Here is a 25,488-nt window from a genome sequence, read left to right as displayed (position 1 = left end):
AAAAAAAAAAGCCAAAGAAAAATGTCGACCGACTTAATTTGGCAGATGACTCCTCTGTGTGTCTGCACAGTGGCATTCTGCTGTGGTTCCTGAAGCAAACAGAGCCACACGTACAAAGCTAGTCCAAGGCTGTGGTCCAAATCCTCACACACATCTGAATTTTGGCCTCCATGTGATAGAGTACATTAGGAGTGATGCTCAGATGTGGTAACAGGGTCCTGCCGGCCACTCTGCGGGTGGATCCGTGGGGTCCACAGCTCTTGGACTCTTGTGGGGATCACCACTTGTAGGTAGATCTCACAGAATCACAGAATGGTAGGGCTGGAAGGGACCTTCGGAGATCTTCTAGTCCAACCCCCTGCCACAGCAGGGTCACCCAGAGCAGGTGGCACAGGAACGTATCCAGGCGGGTTTGGAATGTCTCCAGAGACGGAGACTCCCCCACCTCTCTGGGCAGCCTGTGCCAGAGCTCTGCCACCCTCAAAGGAAAGAAGTCCTTCCTCATGTTTAGGTGGAACTTCCCATGGTCAATTTGTGCCCGTTACCCCTTGTCCTGTCGCTGGGCACCACTGAGAAGAGCCTGGCCCCATCCTCCTGACACCCCCCCTTTCAGTATTTATAAGCATTGATAAGATGCTTCCTCCGTCGTCATTTTTTTGAGACTAAAAAGGCCCAAGTCCCTCAGACAGTCTTCATCAGAGAGGGGTTCCAGTCCCCTCAGCACCTTGGTGGCCCTTTGCTGTCCCCTCTCCAGCAGTTCCCCGTCCTTCTGGAACTGGGGAGCCCAGAACTGGACCCAGCGCTCCAGCTGTGGCCTCCCCAGGGCAGAGCAGAGGGGGAGGATGACCTCCCTCCACCTGCTGGCCATGCTCTTCTTGATGTCCCCCAGGATGCCATTGGCCTTCTTGGCCACGAGAGCCCATTGCTGGTTCATGGGCATCCTGTTGTCCCCCAGGACTCCCAGGTCTCTTTCCACAGAGCTGCTCTCCAGTAGGTCACCCCCAACCTGTCCTGGTGCGGGGGGTTATTCCTCCCCAAGTGCAGCACCCTACACTTGCCCTTGTTGGCAATGATGCTGGGCTAATGATGCTGGGCTCCTGTCAGAAGCTCCTGGGCACCATAAAGGTTCTACTCCCATCTCCACCTCCACCATCAGCTGCCACAGGTTGCCTCTCCCGCAACCTCAGGCCCCCAGCCAACCCGTGCCCTTTCGCCAGCACTGGCTAGAGACATCAAAGGGCTCCTGTGCCTCCTATAACTTTTGCATTGGTGACCGAACTGGGCACAAGGAATGGGCTGAATGTCTTCAAACAGTTACAAAATTGGTAACTTATGGCATACCCTAAGACCAATCATTTTGCATAACAAGTAGAGGTAATTATTCTTTGCAGTGCTTGACACTGCAGTGGGTCTCCAGTTTCCACGCTCAGGGATGAATTTGGCAACTTTGGACAAAAACTACTACTCCCTTTCTAAATGAAAACAACACACACTTTTTTAGTAAGATAAACATTGCCAGGTGCCTCTTGGAGGTAAAAAAAAAAAAAAGCATTAAAGAGAAGACCACAGAGAGCAGACACGTCATTCAGTGTTTGCGTAACAATCTGCACTGATTTACTCTACGTGTGAAAGAAAATCATCATGTTGCCTCTGTACAGGCATTTTTAATAGCATCTAATAATAGAAATGTTATAAATAATCCATGAAATGGAAACAAAAGTATAACACTGTTTCAGGTATTGTGAACAGCTCTTTTCCGTTCACGCTAAAACCCTTATTGCAATTTTTGGTTTTAATTTATGTCTTCATATAGAAGAGAACCAATTCAAAATGAAGGGCCAAATGAGGTGTGTCCAGGTAGAGGAGCTCCTGCGCTTCGTGATGGAGCTCAGGGAGGAGGTAAGCAGGTTGAGGGCCATCAGGGAATGTGAGCGAGAGAGAGAGATGCTTGGAGTCGCTCCCTGCCTCCCGTGATGGAAACCCAGCAGGCAGACGGAGACCCTTCTCCAGAGAACTCCCTGTCCTCTCTCCGCCCGACTGAACGTGGTGACCTGGAGGACAGGGGGAAATGCCAAGATGCTCCTGCCCGGCACAACAGGTGCCGCAGTCGCGTCTGCCAAGTGACTACCCCACCTTCCCCGATGCCATTGCGTAAATGGTACAGTGCTCTGCAAGAGGAACTGGACAATGATGAGGATGATAGTTCTTCCAGCTTGGAGGTGTTATCGAGGTCTGGTTGGACCATCCCCCGCATCAAAACCTCTGCGGTAAAGAATAAAGGACGGGTCATTGTCATAGGCGACTCACTACTGAAGGGAGTGGAAGGCCCGATACGCAGACCAGACCCGCTACATAGGGAGGTCTGCTGCCTCCCTGGGGCCCAGGTCAAGGATGTAGAGAAGCAGCTTCCTTCCCTAGTACGGCCCTCGGATTATTACCCCCTTTTGATTTTTCAGGTAGGCGGTGATGAAGTAGTGAGAAGAAGTCCAAGGGCAATGAAGACAGATTTCAGGACCTTGGGAGGCATCAAGGTCCTTTCAAGGCATCGAGAGCACAAGTCCTGTTCTTCTCTATCCCTCCAGTTGCAGGGAATGATGAGGGGGTAAATGGGAAGAGCCAGAAGATCAATGCCTGGCTCCAAGTCTGGTGCTACTGGCAGGACTTTGGGTTCTTTGACCACGGCTTGATTTACAAGACACCAGACCTGCTGGTAATGGGTGGAAATAGCTTATCTCGCAGGGGGAAAAGGGTTCTAGGACAAGATTTAGCAGGGCTCATTGAGAGAGCTTTAAATTAGATTCAAAGGGGGATGGGGATGCAACTGGGCTTGCCAGCGAGGTGCCTGGGTGTAGTAGCTCAGCACTTGTGGGGCAGCGTGCCAGCATTTTTGAGAACCAGAAGGCTACCACCCCTCGAGGGTGAAAACTACATGCTCAACTCCCTCTCTGAAATACTTATACACCAATGCACGCAGCATGCGGAATAAGCAGGAAGAGCTGGAGATCTGTGTGCGGTCGCAGGGCCACGATCTCATTGCAATTACTGAGACGTGGTGGGACAGCTCACGTGGCTGGAACACTGTCATGGATGGCTACGTCCTTTTCAGGAAAGACCGGACAACGAGGCGAGGTGGTGGCGTTGCTTGTTCTGTGAGAGAGCATTTGGAATGCATCGAGCTCTCCCTGGGGGTGGATGAAGAGAGAGTTGAGAGCTTGTGGGTGAGGATTAAGGGACAGGCGAATACGAGAGACACTGCTGTGGGTGTTTATTACAGGCCGCCTGATCAGGGTAGGGAAGCTGATGAGGCTTTCTAGAGACAGCTGAAAGTAGCCTCGCAGTCACAGGCCTTGGTTCTCACAGGGGACTTCAATCACCCTGATATCTGCTGGGAAAGCTACACTGCCAGGCACGCAGAGTCCAGGAGGTTCCTCCAGTGCATTGATGGTAACTTTTTAACTCAGGTGGTGGAGGAGCCAACAAGGAGAGGAGCACTCCTGGACCTAGTACTGACAAACACAGAGGGACTGGTGGAGGACACTGAGGTTGGGGGCAGCCTTGGCTATAGGGATCATGAAAAGACAGAGTTCAGGATCATGGGTACTATGCACAAAACAACAAGTAGGATTGCAGCCTTGGACTTCAGGAGGGCTAACTTTGACCTCTTCAGTAAACTGCTTGGAGAGATCCCGTGGGCTAGGGCTCTGGAAGGCTGGGGGGGAGGCTCAAGAGAGCTGGTCAATATCCAAATACCACCTTCTCCAAGGTCGGGATCGGTGCATCCCTAAGAGTGAGAAATCAGGCAAGGGAAGCAGGAGACCTGTGTGGTTGAGCAGGGAGCTTTTGAAAAAGCTCAAGTGGAAGAAGGAAGTTTACAGTACGTGGAAGAAGGGACTGACCACTTGTGAAGATTACAAGAATGCCGCCAGAGCATACAGGGATGAAACAAGGAAAGCCAAGGCCTCCTTGGAATTAAATCTGGCAAGGGATGTTTCTTCGAGTATATCAAAGGTAAAAGAAAAACTAGAGGAAATGTGGGTCCGCTGTTGAATGAGACAGGATCCATGGTGACAGAGGATGCAGACAAGGTGGAGTTACTGAATGCCATCTTTGCTTTGGTCTGTACTGCTCAGGCCAGCCCTCAGGAGTCCCAGACTTTGGAGAAAGTAACAGGGCAAGTCTGGATGAAGGAAGACTTCCCCTTGGTTGAAGAGGATCAAGTTAGAGATCAATTAAGTAAGCTGGATAACCACAACAAGCCCATGCGTCCTGATGGGATGCACCCACAAGTGCTGAGGGAGCTGGCATAGTCATTGCTGGGCTGCTCTCCATCATCTTTGAAAGGTCCTGGAGAACAGGCAAGGTGCCTGAGGACTGGAGGAAAGCCAATGTCACTCTGGTCTTCAAAAAGGGCAAGAAGGAAGACCCAGGAAACTACAGGCCGGTCAGCCTCACCTCCATCCCTGGAAAGATGATGGAACATCTCGTTCTGGGTGTCATATCAAAGCATGTGGAGGAAAAGAAAACTATCAGAAGTAGTTAACACAGATTCACCGAGGGGAAATCATGTCTGACTAATCTGATAGCCTTCTACAATGGCATGACTGGATGGATAGATGAGGGGAGGGCAGTGGATGTTGTCTACCTTGACTTCAGCAAGGCTTTTGATGTCATCTCCCACAGCAGCCTCATAGGGAACCTTAGGAAGTGTGGGTTAAATGAATGGACAGTGGAGTGGATTGAAAACTGATTGAAAGACAGAGCTCAGAGGGTCACAATTAGGGGCACAGAATCTAGTTGGAGGTCAGCGATGACTGGTGTTCCCCAGGGGCCAGTACTGGGTCCAGTCCTCTTCAATATATTCATCCATGACCTGGATGAAGGGATAGAGTGCACCCTCAGCAAGTTTGCTGATGACACAAAACTGGGAGGGGTGGCTGACACACTGGAAGGCTGTGCCGCCATCCAGAGAGACCTGGATAGGATGGAGAGTTGGGCGGGCTCTCTAAAGCAGCTCTGTGGAAAGAGACCTGGGAGTCCTGTGGGACAACGGGATGCCCATGAGCCAGCAATGGGACCTTGTGGCCAAGAAGGCCAATGGCATCCTGGGGGACATCAAGAAGAGCATGGCCAGCAGGTGGAGGGAGGTCATCCTCCCCCTCTGCTCTGCCCTGGGGAGGCCACAGCTGGAGCGCTGGGTCCAGCTCTGGGCTCCCCAGTTCCAGAAGGACGGGGAACTGCTGGAGAGGGGACAGCAAAGGGCCACCAAGGTGCTGAGGGGACTAGAACCCCTCTCTGATGAAGACTGTCTGAGGGACTTGGGCCTTTATAGTCTCAAAAAAATGACGACGGAGGAAGCATCTTATCAATGCTTATAAATACTGAAAGGGGGGGTGTCAGGATGGGGACAGGCTATTTTCAGTGGTGCCCAGTGACAGGACAAGGGGTAACGGGCACAAACTTGAGCATAGGAAGTTCCACCTAAACATGAGGAAGGACTTCTTTCCTTTGAGGGTGGCAGAGCCCTGGCACAGGCTGCCCAGAGAGGTGGGGGAGGCCCCATCCCTGGAGACATTCAAGGCCAGGCTTGATGATGCTCTGAGCAACCTGATCTAGTTGAAGATGTTCCTGCTGACTGCAGGGGGTTGGACTAGATGGCCTTTAGAGGTCCCTTCCAACCCAACACATTCTATGATTCTATGATTCTAAGAGCACAGCATATTTAAAGCTGTGCATTTTGGGACTGTTCCCAGGGATCAAGTAAATGGCACCGTACCCTAAGCTCTGATGATGGGGCAAGCAGATGCTCACCTTGTGGTTGGCTGCAAAGACTGGCCATGAACAGCAGCTTCCCCTTTAGACAAAAATTCCCTTTATTTACAGCCTCACCCAGAAAACAGAGGGGAGGGGGAAGAAAGAAAGAGGGAGAGAGATTAAGAAAAGTAAGAGGAGAAGAATGAACTCCCTGAGATCTTCTGTCTCTAAGAGTCCCCAGGGAAAGGCGCCCTCTTGCTTTCCAGATCTGTCTTGTTACCTACTCATCCATCTTGCCACGTACTCTGGGATCATTTCCAAGGGTCAAATAAATGGCTGTGCTTTATGCAATTTAGGTCAGGACCTATTTAACAGCTTACAAAGAAGCTCCCCCCCCCCCTCCATTCTCCCTCTGGCTCTTGGTGATGAGAAAATAGGTCAGAGGCAGGCGGTGGGGGGGATTAATCATTTCTTCCGGCAGCTGCTGGGAAAAACATTTTCAGTTCCATTTAATCATAAAGTTTTTTAATTAGTTAGCTTGCAATTTTTAATGTATAGTTTATAAGCTCTTGTGTAAGGGGGCAGATTCCTGGAATGAGACATCTCCTGCTCCCCACCTGCCCCGGGTAGCACAGATGAAGTTCACCAGCCAGGCTGAGCTTGGCACGTCCTGGGACTAAGGTCAACAAGGTGTTCAGGTCTCTCAGCAGCCACACAACTCCAGCCCCATGGGACGGACAACCTGACACAGCCCTGGCTTGCAGTCCCTCTGCTGTCTGGGCAGGGGGGAGGTGGAAGGGGCACGTTCCTCAGGGATGGAAGAGGCAGAACTGAGGGATCCTTTCACATCAGCCTCTCCACACTCCATAGTGCAGTATGTACCCTGCATGGGACTATGGGACAGCACAAGACCCGGGTAAAGGTGTTCAGGTTGCTGCACACAGACGCCAAACTCACCTTTGGTGTAAACGCATTGATGGAGAGCATTACACAAAATCTCAAAGACTGGACACTCAGCTAGTGTGGTCCACCCTGGGACTAGATGCTCTGTGACATCCCTACCATCCCCATTCCTCACTAATGCCCCTGTAGGGGAAAGGGAAAAATTATACCCTGGACCCTGGCTACCCACCTCTCCCTGAAATGGGTCCACCTGTCACAAGTGCTGGAGAGGTGAAGGGAGGAGAAGCTCCTCTTGAAAGACCAGCAGATTTCACTCAATTGCAGTGTCTACGCAGGGCCACTGGAACAACCACTGGGCTCCAACAGGTTGATAGCCACTGCCAACTGCATCAAGAGAAGTAACCTATCGACCAACCAACTGCTGTAGCCAGTGTTATGCCCTTATGCGGAGCTTTGCATCACCTCCTCTCCCCAAAACCTGCGTCTGAACCCTGCCAAGGTCCCGCAGTACCTTCTCGTAATATTGCAGCTCATAATCCAGGATGACTCCATTGGGTTGGTCAGGCTGAGACCACGAGAGGGTAATGCTGTCCACGGTGCGGCTGACCTGGTGCATGATGGACACAGCTGAAGGAGCTGGAAGAGAGAGCAAGACAGAGGCTTCAGTCACATGCCTGCATGGGCAGGACCTGCGTTCCCCGGTTGGAGGCAGGCAGGTGTGTTACTGCTCTTTGGAGTTACTGAATTCGCTTCCAGCAGCGGCAGGGCTGCCCACGGGTCAGGAGATCCTGGCTTTTGCTGTCTGTAGAGAGCAGTTAGGGGAGAACAAACTGCTCACTAAGAGTTTGTAATCAGAAGCCACGTAGGGCAGCACCTCAGGCAGGAAAACAGCTCATTCCCAGGCAAAACAAGCCCAGGGTTGGAGCAAACACAGCCTTGTTCCTCTGGAAAACGCATTGCCAGCCAGCAACACAAAATCCTCCCTGCTTGCCATGGAGAAACAGGGGGTTTTGTACTTTGACATTTGCATATAAGGTACAGGCAGACGCAGGAAGCAAGCGGCTCCTCTCCACCGTGGTGTGCTGGGTCTGCAAGATGCAAATGCCAATCAAGGGAGGTGCGTACAGCAGCCTGAGCATGCAACGCAAACCTGACCTGACATGCTGACAATGGTGAGTCGCCCGCCTCGTCAGAGCGCCCTGGAAATAGCACACCCACAGACGCCACTTGTCCCACTGAGCACAATAGGACCTTCCAGCAGCTCCTCAGACAAGCCAGCCAGCTGTCCACCCCTTGCACTTCCCTGCGTTGCCTACGTGGCTTGACACACGGCCAGGTAGGAACACTGCAGTCTCGGCTGGTGCCACGCCGTGGGAAAACCGTCCTCCAGGGGCCTGTGCTAACAAGTCCATGGGGCAGGGACCACGGCGCAGAGTTGTCACCTCCCTGTGAAACTCTGACCAGCTCTGATCCCGCTTGCTGTGGACCAGGGCAGGTGAGCAAGCAGCCTGGACTGCTTTCAATCCGGTTGGCTCGGGTATTGGTAGAGCAGAGATGCCACAGCATTGCAGGTATCAGCCTACTGCCCCCCACCCCTGGCTGGAGGGGCTGGCACACAGAGATGTCAGTGCTGTGTCCCAGACCGGTGAGCAGAGCACGTGTCCTTGCCCACCCGGGCCCAGCCCGCTGGCAGCACCGCCAACACAGCCTCCACGGATGTCAGCCCAGAGGCCATCCCAGACCTCACCCAGTGCCAGCCCAGCCTTGGGAGTGCTAACTCCAGCACAGCATTAGCCCTGGCGCACCTGCCAGCACAGACTCCCTGCTTCAGTAGCTTCAGGGCAGAGGGGAAGCCTCAGGGGTGGGAGAGGACTGGAAAGGGGCAGCGAGAAAGCTTCGCCATCACTTGCATGCCAGGCCTGGATGCAGAGAGGCTTACACTCAGAGGGGCTTTTACCAGGTCCAATCCTTTCAATATTTCATGGAAGGACAACTCATTTGACAGATCTGAGAACAGCTTGGAAGAGCAGCACGCAAAGCAAAGCACCTCTCACCTATCTCCAGTCTGGTTTCCCTTGGCATCATGAGCAGTGACAGAAACCGTGGCAGCTGAGGACTGCAGACACGGCAGCGGTAGGACTGCGCTACTTGGACCAGCGTGGCTGCAGCATGTTCCTGCACACCACTGTAATGAATTACAGCTGAGCAACTCCTCTCAAAATATACCAACAAAAGCCATTTTTCTGATCCGCCATTTGCCTCTTCGCTACTGGCTTTCAGGATTCAGAGCACTGTAGCTCCCAGGATGTTCAACACCTGTGTGCCAAGAGGAGTAGGGGTTGGGCAGGGTGAAGCCAAATCTGCCACCACACTGCTGCACCATTTCCCTTCATATCCCTGGGTTCCCCCACCCCTGAAGGAAGGTGCAATGCAGGTTAGCCTCAGCAAAGTGTTGGCAATCTCTGGTTTTGTCCCTCACTTACTAAAACTGAATGAGGGCAGAGAACTTCCATCACTGGAAATGTTCAAGGTCAGGTTGGACAGGGCTTTGAGCAAACTTATCTAGTGAAAGATGTCCCTGTCCACTGCAGGTGGGTTGGACTAGACGATCTTTAAAGGTCACTTCTGACCCAAATCATTCTATGATTCTGAGATCACCTCCTCCCAAACGCCAATCCCTCCATCCATTTCTGGTTAAGCCAAACCTCATTACCACCAGTCTGAAACTCTCTGCCTCATTTCAGACCTTCCCTTGCTCCACGGCATACATCACTGCTTCCCTCCTGCCTTAATGTCCCAGTCCCACCGCTTCACGGCCCATATTTACAAACTCCTGGGATTAGTTTCTCATGCTGGTGTTAAGATAAAACACAGGTAACATTTCTGGAGCCTGTCAGCTCTTGCCAGAGCTTGCTGCTTCTTCGTCGACACAGATTTCATAGGCCATCTGCAATCTCCAAGACAAACGTTTATCTCTCTGTGGAGAAAGACCTTGGAAGGAAGACGCGACGAAGCTACAGATGGCCCTGCAGCAGGGATTGGGCCTGGACTGAGATGAGTACGCAGCCCATGGTCTCTCTGGCACATCTGAGCTGCATACGCCCTGGGAACTGACCCCACACTCATACAGGCTCTTCTTGCAGGACAGGGGCTGTTTACACCCAGACCAATCCCACCACAAACCTGGGATGTGGCAACATCCCATGATTTCAACACAGGTTCAATGGTTGATCTTGCAGCTGAAGAAGCTCCTCAGCTCCAGGTCCCTCCAAGTAGGAGTAGGTCCCCAGGATGTTCTTCTCCCACTTCCATGCATGTGTGAATCATTTGTGACCAGCCACAGCCCAGGCAGCTGTGCACTTGGTGAACCTGCCCTCATCTGGCTCAGAAAAAAGAAAAAAATGGATGAGGTGGGGCTCACCTAATGAGACTTAATGAGGCAAATACGCTGCATGTTGGGAAGGAGGCAGGTGAGATGAATGACTATAGCAACTTCAGCGCTTTTCCTACACCTGAGGCAAAGGAGTGTCTCTGGATAAGCAGGAACCTCCACCATCATGTCTTCTCAGTAGCTACTTTTGTTATCACAGACATCAGGGAAATGCACAATAATAAAACTGCAGAAAGCTTTAGGTTAGTAAGTGACCTCTGGAGGTTTCTAGTTCAACTGGCTTGCAGAGTAATTTCAGTCAGATCACTTTGCTCAGGACTACATCAAGTTGAGATCTGAATATGTTCAGGGATGAGGACCCCACAGGCTCTCGGAGCACCAGTCCCCAGCTGCCTCGCTCTTGTGGGGAAGAAGCTTTTCCTCATGTCCCATTGGACCTTCCCTCATTGCACCTTGTGGCCATTCCTACTGTCCTCCCACTGTGCACCTCTGTGAAGAGTCTGGCTCTGTCTTCTAGGGGGTTGGACTAGATGATCTCCAGAGGTCCCTTCCAACCCTATGATTCTATGATTCTCTTTAAAATCCCTTTTGAAGTGGGAGACTGTAGCTAGATGCCCCTCAGCCTCCTCCTCTCCAGGCTGGCCAAATCCAGCTCTCTCAGCTATTCCTGTATGTCTTATTCTCCAGCCCCCGGCCGATCCTAATGATCCTTCTGCCAGACCTGCTCCAGTTTGTTGATGTCTCTGTAGTACTGGGGAGTCCCAAAGTGGACACAGTACCCCAGATGTGGTCTCATGAGTGCTGAGCAGACGGGAACAATCACTCCATTTTTTTGCCTATGCTCTTGCTAATGGAGTGCAACACACTTGCAATGCTACAAGACATGGTCCTCATCACACATCTTCACCACAGGTGAGGGCAACAGCTTGTGCAGGGAGAGGCTCCCACCTCTGTGAATAAGGGATGGGCTGGGACTGGATGTCTGAGCTTGAAAGCAGTTTAGTGGAGTCAGCCAGACCTCAGAGCGACTTTCTAAAATCTAGTCAGAAGGAAAAGCTTCTAGACAGATAGTGACACAAACGCTCAGGCAGCTGGTATCTGACAGCTCTTGTACTCTGGAGCAAACGGTTCCTTCACACCCAGCTGCAAAGTCAGAGAAGACCCATGAGTTCCTGACTCTTCACCACTTCCAAGGCTGGAAGGTCCTGCTTAGAGTTCTCTGCTCTGCCCCTAAGTCCACATGGGAGACCTTGTACCTCCACATTACCCCCCTGCGCTGTCATTTTCTACCTGGAAAATGAGGCTAGCCATCCTGTCTCTTTTTCACTCCTTGCCTGTCTTATCTAATTTTGCTGAGCAGTTTCAGAGGCAGAGACTGTGCTGAGGAGCTTGGTCCCCCGGCAGTATTTAATGCATGTAAAATAATAGCTAAAAAGAAAGGAGATGAAACCAGTTAAAGTGAACACAAAGAGCATCCAATCTGGGATAGTGCTACTTAGTGATACTCTCATCACAAGGTGTGCTCTGGCTCTGACAGAAGCATCAAGCACTTTGTGACCAGCCTGAAACACAATGTAGAAAGAGCTTTACTGCCACGGGACATGGTGCAGTGACAAGCACAATGGAAAAGACTGTGAGAGATACACACTTTCTGACACGTGACGAACTAAGCTGAGAAAAGATGGCAAAAGTTTCAAAATATCTAAGCTGACTTTCCTGAGCTGTTGTTTCTGAACAATCCATAGATAGGTTCCCTCCACTGGGTTTCTGAAATGTCAAAGCAAAGAGTTAACAAACTGCAAAAAGGACAAAAACAATTTTAAAAAAAAAAAAGTTATTTGTTCTTTCAGCCTGTTTTGTGCCAAGCCCTTTCCAGGATCAGCCAGAGTACTCCTGGGCTGCTAATGCCCACTTAACCCGGCCCTGTGGGATTGGTCACCTTGTTCCATGAATCCTGACTCCTCTTTGTTCCCTTATGAGAAAAGAAACAGACCTTTAGGAACCATTTCCAGGTTGGAAAAATGGTCTTTTTTTCATTTCCAGGTTGGAAATGGTCACTAAATTGGTGACAATTGCCCGTTGTCACAAACTGACCAGTGCCAAAGACTTACCCTCACCTCTCGGCGCACCTGGCTGTCCCTTACTCATGGAAGGCGTTTGAGTCACTGTGCACAAGGAAAATGGATGCTGGAAAAGGGACCTGCCCTGTGACACATAAAGGAGATCAGATTTGGAGCACCCCAGTTCTCAGAGCCACTATCGCTTTGAGATGTCACCCCCATAAATGCGTACGCAGATGCAGAGTTATCCTGACGGTGTCTCCAGGTGCATGTGTGCAGCAGCAATGCAAAAAATAAACAGAGCTTAATTTCCACAGCAGACAGAAACTTACATTTCGTGACTGAAACCCTTGAGCCCCAAGTCACTCGGAGGCAAAAGGAGTCATTTGAGTCCTTGAAAGGCACTTTTCTACATCGTCTTTATCTGGGATGGCCTCAGATTCTTTGGATTCCTCTTAGTGGAGCCCTGTGGTTTCTCCAAATTGCTGGAGAAATAAACCAAGCCAAAACTACCACTGAAGTGTAAAATAAGCTTAATGAAAATCCACTGATGTAAAAAGGCAGATGACTTGTCCCCTGCTGCAACAAAATCTGCGGCGAGCGGGGAGGGGGAGCAGCCGACGTCTCTCACATGATGACCCCTCTGGGGCAGAAGCACCAGGGGGATCCTTCCATGGTCATCACCCCAAACCTCCACACGGCCACACAACACTGATCACAGCCAGACCCTTGTCTAGGCTGGCGCTTGGGGCTTCAGCAGTTTACCCTAATCTACCAGGAGCTTAGCAGACTTCCCTGGCTTGGGGGCAGCTCTGCGGGATAAATCTCTGGGGGTGTCGACAGCTCATCTTGTCCAGCTTTTCTGCGGCCCACACAGGGTGCAAGAAGCTGCCTGAGCTCAGCTACTGGAGACACATGGGAAGGGTGGGGCTCAAGATGAAGCCCATCCTCAGGTCTTGCCAGCAGAGCCGCACACCCATAACCTCCCCGAAGGACACACAGGTATAACCACTGACTTCTGCCAAGGCTGTAATGACAGCTAAGACAGCAGTGTCCTCACAAACTATGCTGGCTCAGTGACACAAGGTTGGCATGTCCAGGCAAGAAGGTCTCAAATCCTACTGCACAGCGTATTTGGGCAACTTAGTGGAAAGATTGGGATCTTATGTCCTGTTTAACTGACTGTCTCCCAGGAAAACTCAAACATCTACTGGGGCAGAAACTTGAAGTCACAACAGGGTTTGGTAAGAGAAGCACCAGAGCCACAAGGCTTTGCAGCCTGTTGAGTATTTAACCTTCGCAAAAGCAGTGCAGGAGCTTCAACAGCACAGAGGACAATGCTTCAACATACCCTAAGGCTGGTCTTGCCAGTGTCAAGGTGGGTCTGATAGACATTCTGAATGAATACTCTAAGCCATCAAAAGGCTAACAGGCAAGAAAAGGCATCCTGTCCTCTTCTGGCTGTGCTTTGTACCAGAGCCATGTTGTGGACTAAGTCTACCAGCAAGACAGACATAACCTAGGCCAGACATAAATGATGCTCCGGCCTCACCCAGGTCAGTGTTTCTGGCCTAGGTCATCACAGAATCATAGAATCACAGAATCACAGAATGTGTTGGGTTGGAAGGGACCTCTAAAGGCCATCTAGTCCAACCCCCCTGCAGTTAGCAGGGACATCTTCAATTAGATCAGGTTGCTCAGAGCATCATTAAGCCTGGCCTTGAAAGGGTAGGTTTAGATTAGACATTAGGAAGAAGTTCTGTACAATGAGGGGGGTGAAAGACTGGTCCAGGTTGCCCAGAGATGTGGCGGAGGCCCCATCCCTGGAGACATTCAAGGCCAGGCTTGATGAGGCTCTGACCAACCTGATCTAGTTCACCCGAGGCACCTTATTCTTGTCTAGCTGAAGCTCAAGGACCCATGCTGGGGAAAGGAATGAACCAAGAGGCTCAGGTGCCTCCACACCCAGCACAGGGTGGAGCCATGAAGGCTGACGGGGGCGACATTTGCCTGCTGATCCCTCTTCTCCCACCGTACCCTTCAGTTCCAATCCTGAAATCCCAGAAGAGCTGGTGGGATGGGATCCCTGGAGTCTCTGGTCCAACCCATCTGCCCCATGATGATCCTAAACACCAGATCAGGGAAGGTGGAGCTTTGTTAGCCAAATCTTTAAACCTCTCACGATGGGGCTTCCCTGGTTATCAGCCTCTCTGTATTAGTACCCTTTAGTCTTCTTGATTAGCTCTAGAAATAAAATGACAATTTTGGGTCATAAAGCACAATCTTTCTCTGCCACATTACTGGGAACGACCCCCAGCATGCCTTGCCTCCCAGTCGCTACAGCTGAGGCACATTCAGCATTTTAAAAAGCATGTCTTCTGAAGAAAAATGAAAACAAAACCAAAAAACAACAACAACAAAAACAAGAAGAGACCAAAACTTTGGGTCTGGGTTCTGATCACAAGACTGAATTCACCCCAGCTTTTGCTAATGGGCCCTACCGCGCACAGCCGCGGAGCCTCCCTGTCCTACAGAACGGCACCTAGACCGTGTTGGCTCCAGAGTGCGCTTGGCTTCCCGACCTGCAGTTACTGCTGACGGAGGTGGGAACTGGGAAAAGATGTCCGTGACACCCCCTGAGGATGGTGAACAGGACAGAGCTCCTCTTGCAGCCCTGCACCAAGCGTGCAGCCGGGCGATGGAGGCAGGGCAGCCACTGCCGAGGACAAGAGGCAGCAGCTTCTCACAGCTCAGCATATACTTCCAGATAATTAAGAAATGATGATTTGTTCAGGAAAGGGATCCTATTTTAACCTGCTTGTGACTGTGCACCTCTCTTTACAGGCTTACATCCTTGCCCGAAAGCTTGTCCAGGTTTCCCTCTGAGGGAACCGCTCTGTGAGGATGCTGTGACACGCTGGCTAATACCTCTGTGGGCAAGGAACCAGAGAGCTCCATGGCCACCAGCCTCAAGGGCTACTTAAGCAGTCTCTGCTAAGGGAAACTGAAACCAGGTGGCACAGATCCATCACAGCAGAGGCAGCTTAACCATTGCTGATCCCTTCACAAGAGGCTTTGGATTCTTTAACTAAAGATTTGCTTGATCTCAGGTATGGACAAAGGGGCATGTTGGTAGCATTGATAAGCCTCAGGCTTGCTACAGCCAGTATTTTACTTCCGTACAAAAAAGTTACTTCTTTTGGGCTTGCTGCTGAAAATAAGAAAAAAGATTAAGGGAAAGAAGGAAAGGGAAGAAGACAAGAAGAAAAGAAATCTGAGTTTTCCAGGAGAAATAGGCACTTTCTAATTGCAGCAATATCTGAAAGGTCACACCACAAAATCCGAGGCAGCTTGATCAGACAGTGCAAGAACACGTCAACTTTGCAGAAAATTGGGAAAAGCTACTGTAACAACCAGGTCTGAACATCTGCACGAGAGTGCTAACAGAACCCAGGCAGTGAGTTAAATATAGCTGAAACGCTTGCGGTTGACCCTCTGCATGTGTTACAGACAGACATCCAGTTTTCTTTGAGGACTGCAAATAACGATGAGCACACCGTGCCTCCCGGGAGGTTTTCCTCATGGCTACTTACTCTGTTCTAATATGCACACGCTTTTTTCAGGTTAAAATTTATGGACTTCAGCTTCCAATTGCTGGAACTTTCCTGGTTTTGCTAGCTAAATTAAAGAGGAGTCTAGAAACAGAATTTTGTCCTCATGGAAGTACTGAAAGATCATGAAAATATTTTATTTTCATCTTCTTTTCTATTATATAAGGAGACTGAGTTTCTTGAGCGCTTCACAGATTTTATCAGCCCACATATCAACCCGATGACTCTCTTCTGAACCTTTTCCAATTTTTTGTTAACCTCCTTTTCAAGTATAAACCTCAAAACTGATCTCAGTAAGCCAGTAATCGTCTCTCTTAACTACAGAGACAGTATCCACCTCCTCGCTCAGGTCTGATATTCTTCGGAGTGTGTCCAACGTGACACTTCTCTAACTCAGCCCAGCCCTCGGCTTGTGCAGAGCTGCTCTTCGCCCTCCCTTGTGTGCGCTCCCTGTCTTTTTAACCTGTGCTCCCCAGATCAGGGAAGGGAGGTAACTCCTGCTTCCCTCACTCCTTGCATCTCCCTCTTGATGCAGGGTGGGACCAAATGCCTCGGGACCCAGGCTGTTTCTGCATTCCCTATAACCCACTGTGTCCTGCTGGGAGCATGGTGACAGATCCTAGATGCATCCAAAATGAATGTAATTGGTGAAACGGCTTTGTCAAGCTTAGGGCAATTCATTATGATAAAACTGACAAAAAGCAGCAGGGGGCATCACACAATGAAGAATTGTAGAGGGTAAATGAGAAATAGAGAGGCCCATTTTCCTCTTTGGTTTTACGTCTCTGAGTTTTACTGTTTAAACGCATTCTTAGGAAGCTCATGTTTCCCTCCCCAGCCTATCTCAGCAACACCAGGTTTTCTAGATCTGGCCAAACAAGACCAGAAGTCTTGAATCCTCAGGACATCCGCTGGGCACCTTCCTCTCTTATTCAGACAGCAAGAGCTTCCATCTGGGAGCTGTTACCTTCCTCCCAGCCCTGCTTTTTCAATATCCTACGGTGGTGTCCCTCCTGTCCCACCTCTACCTTTTTAGTACACAGAGACCAAGAATAAAGACATGTGACTGTATCAGGACTCGCTTAACAGGAGAACAAGCAGGCATCTTCCTTGCAGATATTGAGCAAGATAATGTGACACCGTCTGGTCCCTCATGCCCGCTGGTGCGTCCCATCTCAAGAGACCCCTCAGGGAGAATTTGGTAGGACTGCACGGCTCCAGCCTCTGGACCGCCTGCCAGGGGACACCAGGATCTTTCCGCAGCTTCTCTTTCATGATCTTTATACCCATTTGAAACGCTACCAATTGCAATCTTGCCCCCCTGTTTTGCAGATAGCCTCCCGCCCCCTTCACCTGCCAGTCCTGCGAGGCTCAGCCTGTCAGTGGGTCAGTGCTATTGAGATCCCAGTATAATCAAAGTGTCTCCGTTCCTCTGCCGGCTTAGCTGTAAGAGTCAGGTTACAGGCTGCAAACCCCCTATCTCTGATCACTTTAATACCCCTAACCCATGTCGTGTCAGACAGAGTCAACATTTGCTCTGGAAAACACTCACGACAGAGAGAGAGCAAAGCCAACCCAGCCCGTGGCCTCTCCCCGGCAACACTTTGAAATTACCCAGGGGAAAAAAAAAAAAAAAAAAGGAGGTGAACAGCTGGGAGTTTTCCAGCATCTCCTCGGAGCCCTCCTAACAGATTTTGGTCCCTGGAGTGTCAGGTTACCGGACGGGGAGGGAATTGCTTTTATTATAGAAGGGTCAGCAGGGAATTCTGGCATTTTCAATTACCCGCATGCAGAAGCGTCTGTGATCTGGGGTCAGGATTAACTGCGTGACCCCCAGCTGAAGACAGAGCGGCAGGGAAATGCACCATGATGCTGCAAGGCACCAGCCAGTCCAGAGGCCGCAGGACAGGGCAGTAAATAGGGAGATGTGAGGGAAAAAGTTGCCGACAGAGCCTCTGGCAGTGGATGCCTGCAACTGCCCTGGCAAACGTGGCAAACAGACTTGGAAAACCTTGAGGTAAGTGGGCAAGCTTCTCTCCCACTGCCTTTACCCGGGGACTCGGCCTCACTGGGTGGCCCAAGTAGCTCCAGGATGTGGGAATTATGTGGGGAACAGGATCCCCCATGGGACCAGAGTGGGGCATTCCTCAGTACAGGGCTCCCAGGAGGTCCCCGGGCTCCTTCTGCACTTCACGCACAGAACACCGGCAGCTCACTCCAGCGAGACTGAATGGTGACGCTGCGACGCAGCGAGGACGGTGCTGTGATCAGTCAGAGAGCAGGGACTTCCCCAACCTTGAAGCCAGAGGGCCTGGAGACATCTAGGCTGGAATCCAGGCTCTAGCAGTGCCCAAAAAACAGTGTCTGAAATGGCAGGAGCACGCAGTGCCTCCATGCAAGGCTGCAGGCAGGTGAAATAGGCACACGGGGCTTAGGTGATCTCTATTTCTTAAGCACGGGCAGAGGGGAAAGCCAGGACAACTTACTCTGTACTCCCCCGCAGACCTGGATGTCTTGTACCAGTATCTCACCCAAGGGATGCCTAATCCAAACCAGCCCTCCCTTCTAGCCCCAAGGCATCCCAGTCCTACACGGTCCCCAGCAGGTGACAGCAATAGTCCAGCTGTCCCCAGTCCAAGGTCCCAGTTCTTCATGCTCTTGCTCAGCTCACAATACAAATGCATCTAGGTATCCAACTGAAAACTGGCTTCATTTTTTGCTTCTCCAGGTAAAGCTCTCTCAGTCCATTTAAGTATCGCAGGCTTTCACTCCACGGGCCCTCCTGGAGAGTGGATCTGAATTTGGGATGCCTTCTTCCAACGTGAGCGCTGAAAGCACCACAGTAAGGAATACCCGAATGAGGAAGGGAAGCTTTTCCTGACCTCTCTCAATGGCAACCCTGGTGACCCTGCTCCGAATGGTAGGTTGGGCTAGAGACCTCCAGAAGCCCCTCCACCAGCACCTCTGTGCACGTGAGACTCTCTCCTGCTAAAAGAGCACACTATTGCTTGGACTCTTAAAACATTTGTCCACCCAATTTCTTTCCCAGTGTCCTCCTCTTTGATGGCATGTTGAGGAGCCACATATTTTTGAAATCAATTACCTCCAGCAGAAGGTGAGGAAAACAACGCCATGTCACAGGGATGACAGCACTCTTTAACAAACAACATTGGCTCTCAAAGCTGCAAAAGCCACTGGTCTGGGACGGTCACCGGACTTGCTAGAGCTCTACAAGACTGGTGTTTCACAGCCTGTGAGGTTTTTGTTTCCGAGGTTGCTGGCAGTGCGGCCCCATCAGGCTGGTACCCACGCTGTTTGTGTGTGTCGAGCGTCTGGAAAATTTCCCAGTGGGCCCAGCCTCCAACCCCTTGAGTTTATAACTACAAACGCTGGAAAATCTTAAAAACACGGCGATGCAATCCAAAGCCGGTCCTGGCTCCAGCCCCATTTGAATCAACGAAGGCTTTGGTGTAGATTACAGCCTTTAAAGCAGTTCCTAATGCCACAAGCCCAGTGACTTGGCCCGGGCAGACGAAGGCTTTTGGCTGTCTTTATGCTTTTTGTTTAATTGAGTTTGCAGCCTTCATTTGCTTGCTGCCATCCTGCCTGTAGAGGAGGGCAGGACTTTGTTCTCAGCGCTGAGAGGAGGTGCTCCAGAGGATCCCGGCATCCCGTCCCACAGCCCACTGGAGCGGGTTTGGGGTCACTCGGTGCCAAGGTCATCCCCACCTCCTGGCCTCCTCTCCACGTGGAAACCTCATCTGCTCCACATCAAAGCTATGTCATCAGCGAAAGGCTGGCGGAAAGCAGGAACGCTGGCAGGAGCCAGCCCTCCACCCCGCCAACTTGCTCCCGAGATTTTCAATAAAATGGTACTTTCCCAGAAAGTGCCAATTAATTGCAACTAAAATTGTTCTTAGGGACATACTGATTTTGAAATTTCAAATGCAGAAAGCTTAGACCAGAGAAACATTTCTTGCAAGAATGACGCCTGCTGAAGGGCATCGCCTTGGACCCACCAAGTCTTGTTAATTTGAGACTGAACTTGTTCCCTTGCTCTCTTTCATGGTAGACTCCACCAGGCTAGCCTCCCTCTGCGTGGGAGGAAATTTTGGAAATATCAGAGTTTTTTCTCGGAAAGAGCCTTTCCTGCCCAGCCCTATCAATGCAGCAGCTGCCTGCACATTGGCCAGCGGCAGCGGTGAACATGGACCGGGCTGCGGTGAGACAGGCACAGCGAGGATCTTCCTCCCTGAACCGAGTCAGACAGAGATTTATCATTTTATACAGAGATAGAGGGGACTACTAAATCACAGGGACTCCAAGATGAACCAAGGGACACCCGGCCAGCCGGCTGCATTAACCCGATTTGCTACAACCATCTATTATGGTCCACATAAACGCACCACTGAGCAGCATCACCCCCCCAGTGTATGCTCAGCTGTTCAAGCCCTGTGACCCTGAAACTGGCCTCCCGTGTGTCTGCAACCTTGCCTACCTGCCTCCAGCATCTCCACCTGCCCGAGTGCTGGCACTCAGCGCCTCGTGCACAAGCAAGGCAATTAGCTCCGTGGGTTGTGTTTGCCAAGTGCAGCAGTAAAGATAAATCACCCCTCCTGAACACATAAGCAAAAGGTGAGCTCCTGAGCCACTCCGTCAGCTCCCAGCACTCCCATGCAGTGAGGACAGGGGCACGTTGTGGGAAGAGGCGGAGGCGCTGGTTCACTAGAAGGGACTTTCCACCCCATCCATCAATGACCGGCCTTTGTCTTCTGCCCAAAGTCAGCTCCAGATGCTTTGGAACAGGTTTCTGAAGCCCCAGGCAGGTGTGGGAAAAATGATCCTGAACCTCACGGAGTTATTTATGCAAGAGGGAAGCCTGGGAGTCAGCAGGCGGAGGAGCCCGCAGAGCTGGTCACGGGCGGAGAAGAGCATCTGCTAGGAAAGCTTGAGCAGTGCAGCCCATACACTGCTCTGCCAACATCCCCCCAACTGCCCACCGCAGGAGCAGGAAGAAGAGTCCTGAAGAGCCAGCAGCTGGCAAAGCTTCCACCATCTGGGAGCCCTGGCTGTGGACGGCCTCCAGCGGGCAGAGGAGAAGGAACTTGGCCATGGCGGGGTCCCTCCCGGGCACTCAATGCCAGCTGCTTCAAGCCGAGGGGATGCAGCGAAGGCAACAGGCTGGCCACCAAGCGAGAGGGGGAGGGCATCAAATGTCAAGCCTCATCAGGTTTTGGTGGCAACGCTCCTGTGTACAAGGCAGCCACAGAAGGTGGCAGCTGGGGATGAAGGAAAGAGGAGAAGGGAGAGAAGAAGGGCTGCAGAGCCTGGATGATTGTGTGGGTCCACGTGGAGGGTAAGGTCTGGCTGTTAATGCTGCATAAGACAAGCAGCCATGGGGATGGCAAGGTCTCAGGAGGTCTTGGAGCCTGGGAGGAGGCCAAATTGTCACATCCAGTGAAGACCCCAAAAGAAGAAACCTGGGATTTAAGGGACCTGAGGAATAGTCCTACAGCAGCTCAGCAGACACATTCCTGCTTGCTCTGTCACGCAGGCAAACAGGCTTTGCCCTGGCTCCTCCACGTGGGAGATGGCTCCACAGCTCAGAAAATTTCTGCTTTTCCATCTAAATGCTATCACCAGCCACTCTGTACCATCTGCTCTTGTCCTTCTGCTTTAATAACTCTTCTCTCTTTCTGGTGCCGCTGCAGCCCAGCACACCATTACAAGCAGGAAATAAATCCCCTTCACCAAGGCTGACCTTTTTGGTCTCCTCTGTGTAGCATGGGCTCTCCTGTGATCTGCTCACCTTATCAGCTTTTGTCTCTACCTGCTACAGTTCAGCTCTCTTGAATGTGGGTAACCAGGTGTGCACACAATGACCACGCACAGCTCCGCCCGAGCTTTGTGCAACGGCAGTGAGACTTTGCTACAACTGGTGAACATACTTTGCTTGACAGAGCGCAGTCTTGCATGCGTTGTTTTTCCACAAGGTTTTATACTGGAGAGTTTTCCCCTTCCCGTGATCTGCCACCAGGTCCTCCTCGGCTGCCTGCCATTGTTGAATTTCACCCTGATTCTGTTATTCCACCTCTCGGCATCTTCCTGGAGGTATCAGAGTCCTCCTCTGTCCTAACAACGTTTGTTTTAGTTTTCTGCACAAGAAATACCCTTCCAGATTTTGAAACATCAAGAAGTATGAGACTGCTTCTCATGGATCTCAGTTAGTCACCTCATGCTTCCCCATTTGGGTGGTAGTGGTCTCCCATTTAGGCAGTTCCTGGACAGACTTACAGCTTTACTAGTAGTTTTCTAACTCAAGAGCTTTACTGGTGTCCAAACAGGGAGAGTCTACTGTGTTTTCTCAGACAGGCAGTGGTCTCGTTGAGAAAAAAAGGCAAGAACAAGCTACACAGACTCGTGTACAAGGACTTTATGAGCTCTCTGTCTCGATGTCTCAAGTCAAGACTGCTTGCCCTTCTGAAAGATGCTTTAACCAAAGTCAGGACTGAATGCGAGGATAATTGATGCGCAGGCTGATCTCAAACATCTCTTGGCTTGAACCTTTGAAAATTAGTATAACAAAGAGCAATGGCCATAAATCATAGCTTGGGAGGTTCACGTTGGACATCAGGAACAGCTTTGGGACAAGTCACTGCAAACGCAGGGACATCTCTGCATTTGGGGATTACCAATAATCTATCCAAAGCCACAGCTGCCCTGATGTAGTGCTGACAGAAGTCCTGCCATAGGTGGGAGGTTGGATGACAGATCCAAGATGCTGGGATGCTACAATCTCCAGCCTTTCACTTTTATACCGGATGGCAACAAGAAATAGACATTCATAGCTTTTAAGGTGTGGAAAGCTCATTCCAACTCTTCGAGGTGATTTCTGCATACACTTTCCCCGGTTGCTGTTTCACAGACAAGTAATTCCCGACTGCAGCCAGCTCAGGGCAAGGCTGAGAGCAGCATGAGAAAGAACAGGAGATGCCATGACTCCCTTCTTGTGTCCAGAGGAGCGCAGGCCACGGCTGTGCATCCCTCTGAAGGAAGAAGCCAGCCAGATCTTGATGCAAATGAAAGTGAGAAGATAAAAGCAGCAGTCCTTGTGCCCCAGGCCATACAGTTCTCCTCTCTCTGTCTAGCCTGCAGCATAACTAATGTGACAAGCAAACAGCAACCTGGATGGCTGGTGAGAAGTGCTAGTCCCTACCAACCTCGTGCCTTCACCTTGCCTGCTACCCTGGCTCCAGTCCTCCCCTGACCCCTCCATGCTCCCTGTGGCATTTGGTGGTATGGACCAATGACTCAAGGGATTTTTTTTTTTTTGATTGAAGCTGAGGGAAAAATCCTCTCTCGGGTGCTTTGCACTTTCCAGGATCTGTCTCACCTGCACTTCATTATTCACAGCAGACCTCCCCAGCCTTTGCATAAGGACCAGACGGGACTCAGCCCAGTCACAGGATGTTCACACCAGAGCAGAGCCACGGCCCATGTCCTTGCTTTGGACCACTGAAACGCTCAGCTGTCCTTGAGTTCACGGGCACCTCTGAGGGTTGTCAGGACAGCCCTGTCCAAAAGACTCTGCCTGGCAGGGATGCAAGCGCCCGGGCTGGGATAGCCACAACGAAGCAGAAATTCAAATCCTAATGATGTCCAGCACGAACCTGGCGCACAGGTGTGGGCTGCACATCTTCCCAGATGAAGGACCCGTACCGCGACATATTGCTGTAATATGCCGCCCAGAATAACAACGCAAATAACCATAACAAGTTATTTGGATCCACAGAGAGGGAGAAATTGTGCCAGAAGACTCTGCTGCCGAGGACGCTGCTCTTGATGGGTTTATCAGGAGAGTGTATCGGTTTCCTCTGTCACACACTAGCTGGTATTCACATTGGATTAGCTGTTTATGGCTCTTTTTGGCTCTGTTTGCAGCCAAGAGCCTCTGACACCAGACTTAATCCCCCCTTCTTATCCTGTGTGACACAAGAGTTGCTCACAAAAGGGACATATTCCCAAAAATCTGGATATTCTCTTTCCCCCATCACTGGGAGGTCTTGAATTTGTCTCTGGATACTCGGGAGCCCAGGGCTTTTTCCTGCCTTCTCAGATCACAGAATCCAGTCTGTTATCAAGAGGTGTCCCTCCCATATTCTATTTAAGTCATCCCTGCCAAGGAGCCCCATCCCTCAGCGACTTTCCCAGGGCACTCAGCCTGCCCACGGTGCAGATGGAGCCTGCAAATCCGCACAGCACCAAACTCCCCACCCTCCCCAAAGAATGGCCACAAATTAGCAAGCAGGGGCTGCGTGTTGTCACCAGCAAGAGGGTTGATGTCTGGCATGGCTTTCAATTAGTCAAGTGTCATTATGCCGAGCGCTGGGCCACGTTCAGCTCCTTGACCCCTGGCTTCCCTCCCGCACCTTCCCTCTTGGGATGCTGGCATGGCTCTCAACCACCCTCTTGGCACAGATCCTTTGTTCTGGCATGGCTGAGAGAAGGCTTTTGGTGGCATCCGGTCTCTGCACGATGGGCTTGTTTGCTTTGGCCACATCACGGTCCCTTAAAACAGGACTGGTTTGTGTCAGATGGCAAGTCCTGGATGTCCCTCCTGAGACAGCTGCTGAGCTTCGGGGGAGAGGTGCAGGGTGCGATAGGCAGGCAAGCAGAGGGCGAGTTGGGAGATGTACAGCATGGATCTGCAGAACAAGAAGATGCCTGCTGAGAAGAGCAGAGAGAAAACACAACCTGGCCTCAAAGGCAAGAGAAGATATTTCCTAGGAAGGCTGTGGGGATCATGCAGAGTTGGATGGAAGGGGTAAATTCGAGTTGGTTGAAGACTGAAGGGGGAGCAAGGAGGTGGTGAGAAGGGGATGTTTATTTCATGCTCTTTTTATTTTTATTCTGATGGTCCTGGTCCTTTCTAATTTTCTATACTTTGGAACGGGGAGCATCATCTCTCCTATTCTAACAAAACCTACTTTTCTGGAGGTTAAACACCTTTGATCTTTTTAGGACACTCCCTTCAAGCGAAAGGTCCAGGACGCTGCCTCCGAGCATGGGCTGGTGCTGGCCTTCTCACAAGCTCTTTCGACAAATCTTCTCCTAAGAAAAGAGGTGGCCTGTCTCTTGGGGCTTCTCTCTGCACCACGGTGTCTGGACTGCTGATCGTTTTGGTGGTGGGACTCAAAAGATGACAACGGTACAGTGAAATGCAATGGGTAAACCCAGGTGGTTGTTGTGGCTTGGGCTGGGTCAGACCAAGACAGTCATCTAAGGTCAGATCCAGAGAGGGGATTCTGCCCCTCTACTCTGCTCTGGTGAGACCCCACCTGGAGTACTGTGTCCAGCTCTGGAGCCCTCAGCACAAGAAGGACATGGACCTCTTGGAGCGGGGCCAGAGGAGGCCACGGAGATGATCAAAGGGCTGGAGCCCCTCTGCTGTGAGGACAGGCTGAGAAAGTTGGGGGCATTCAGCCTGGAGAAGAGAAGGCTCCGGGGAGACCTTCGAGCCCCTTCCAGTCCCTGAAGGGGCTCCAGGAAAGCTGGGGAGGGGCTGTTTGCAAGGCCATGGAGCCATAGGACGAGCAGGGCAGGTTTAGACGAGACGTTAGGAAGAAGTTCTTTACACTGAGGGTGGTGAGACACTGGCCCAGGTTGCCCAGAGAGGTGGGGGAGGCCCCATCCCTGGAGACATTCAAGGCCAGGCGGGATGAGGCTCTGAGCAAGCTGATCTAGTTGAAGATGTCCCTGCTGACTGCAGGGG

The 25,488-nt window shown here is 51.2% G+C and overlaps 1 protein-coding gene across 4 annotated transcripts in view; it reads right to left on the bottom strand.

Annotated features, from left to right (window-relative positions):
- Window positions 1-25,488, bottom strand: part of EPHB2 (EPH receptor B2) — a 139,555-nt gene that overhangs the window by 25,256 nt on the left and 88,811 nt on the right. For all 4 annotated transcript variants that reach the window (XM_054222536.1, XM_054222538.1, XM_054222537.1 and 1 more), the window contains exon 6: window positions 7,166-7,290. In XM_054222536.1, the coding sequence (XP_054078511.1) occupies window positions 7,166-7,290 (125 nt within the window). The remainder of the gene's footprint in view (window positions 1-7,165; window positions 7,291-25,488) is intronic.

Source organism: Rissa tridactyla, chromosome 16, assembly GCF_028500815.1.
Source record: "Rissa tridactyla isolate bRisTri1 chromosome 16, bRisTri1.patW.cur.20221130, whole genome shotgun sequence".
Classification (NCBI taxonomy): Eukaryota; Metazoa; Chordata; class Aves; order Charadriiformes; family Laridae; genus Rissa; species Rissa tridactyla.
This window is presented reverse-complemented; position numbering and strand designations above follow the sequence as displayed.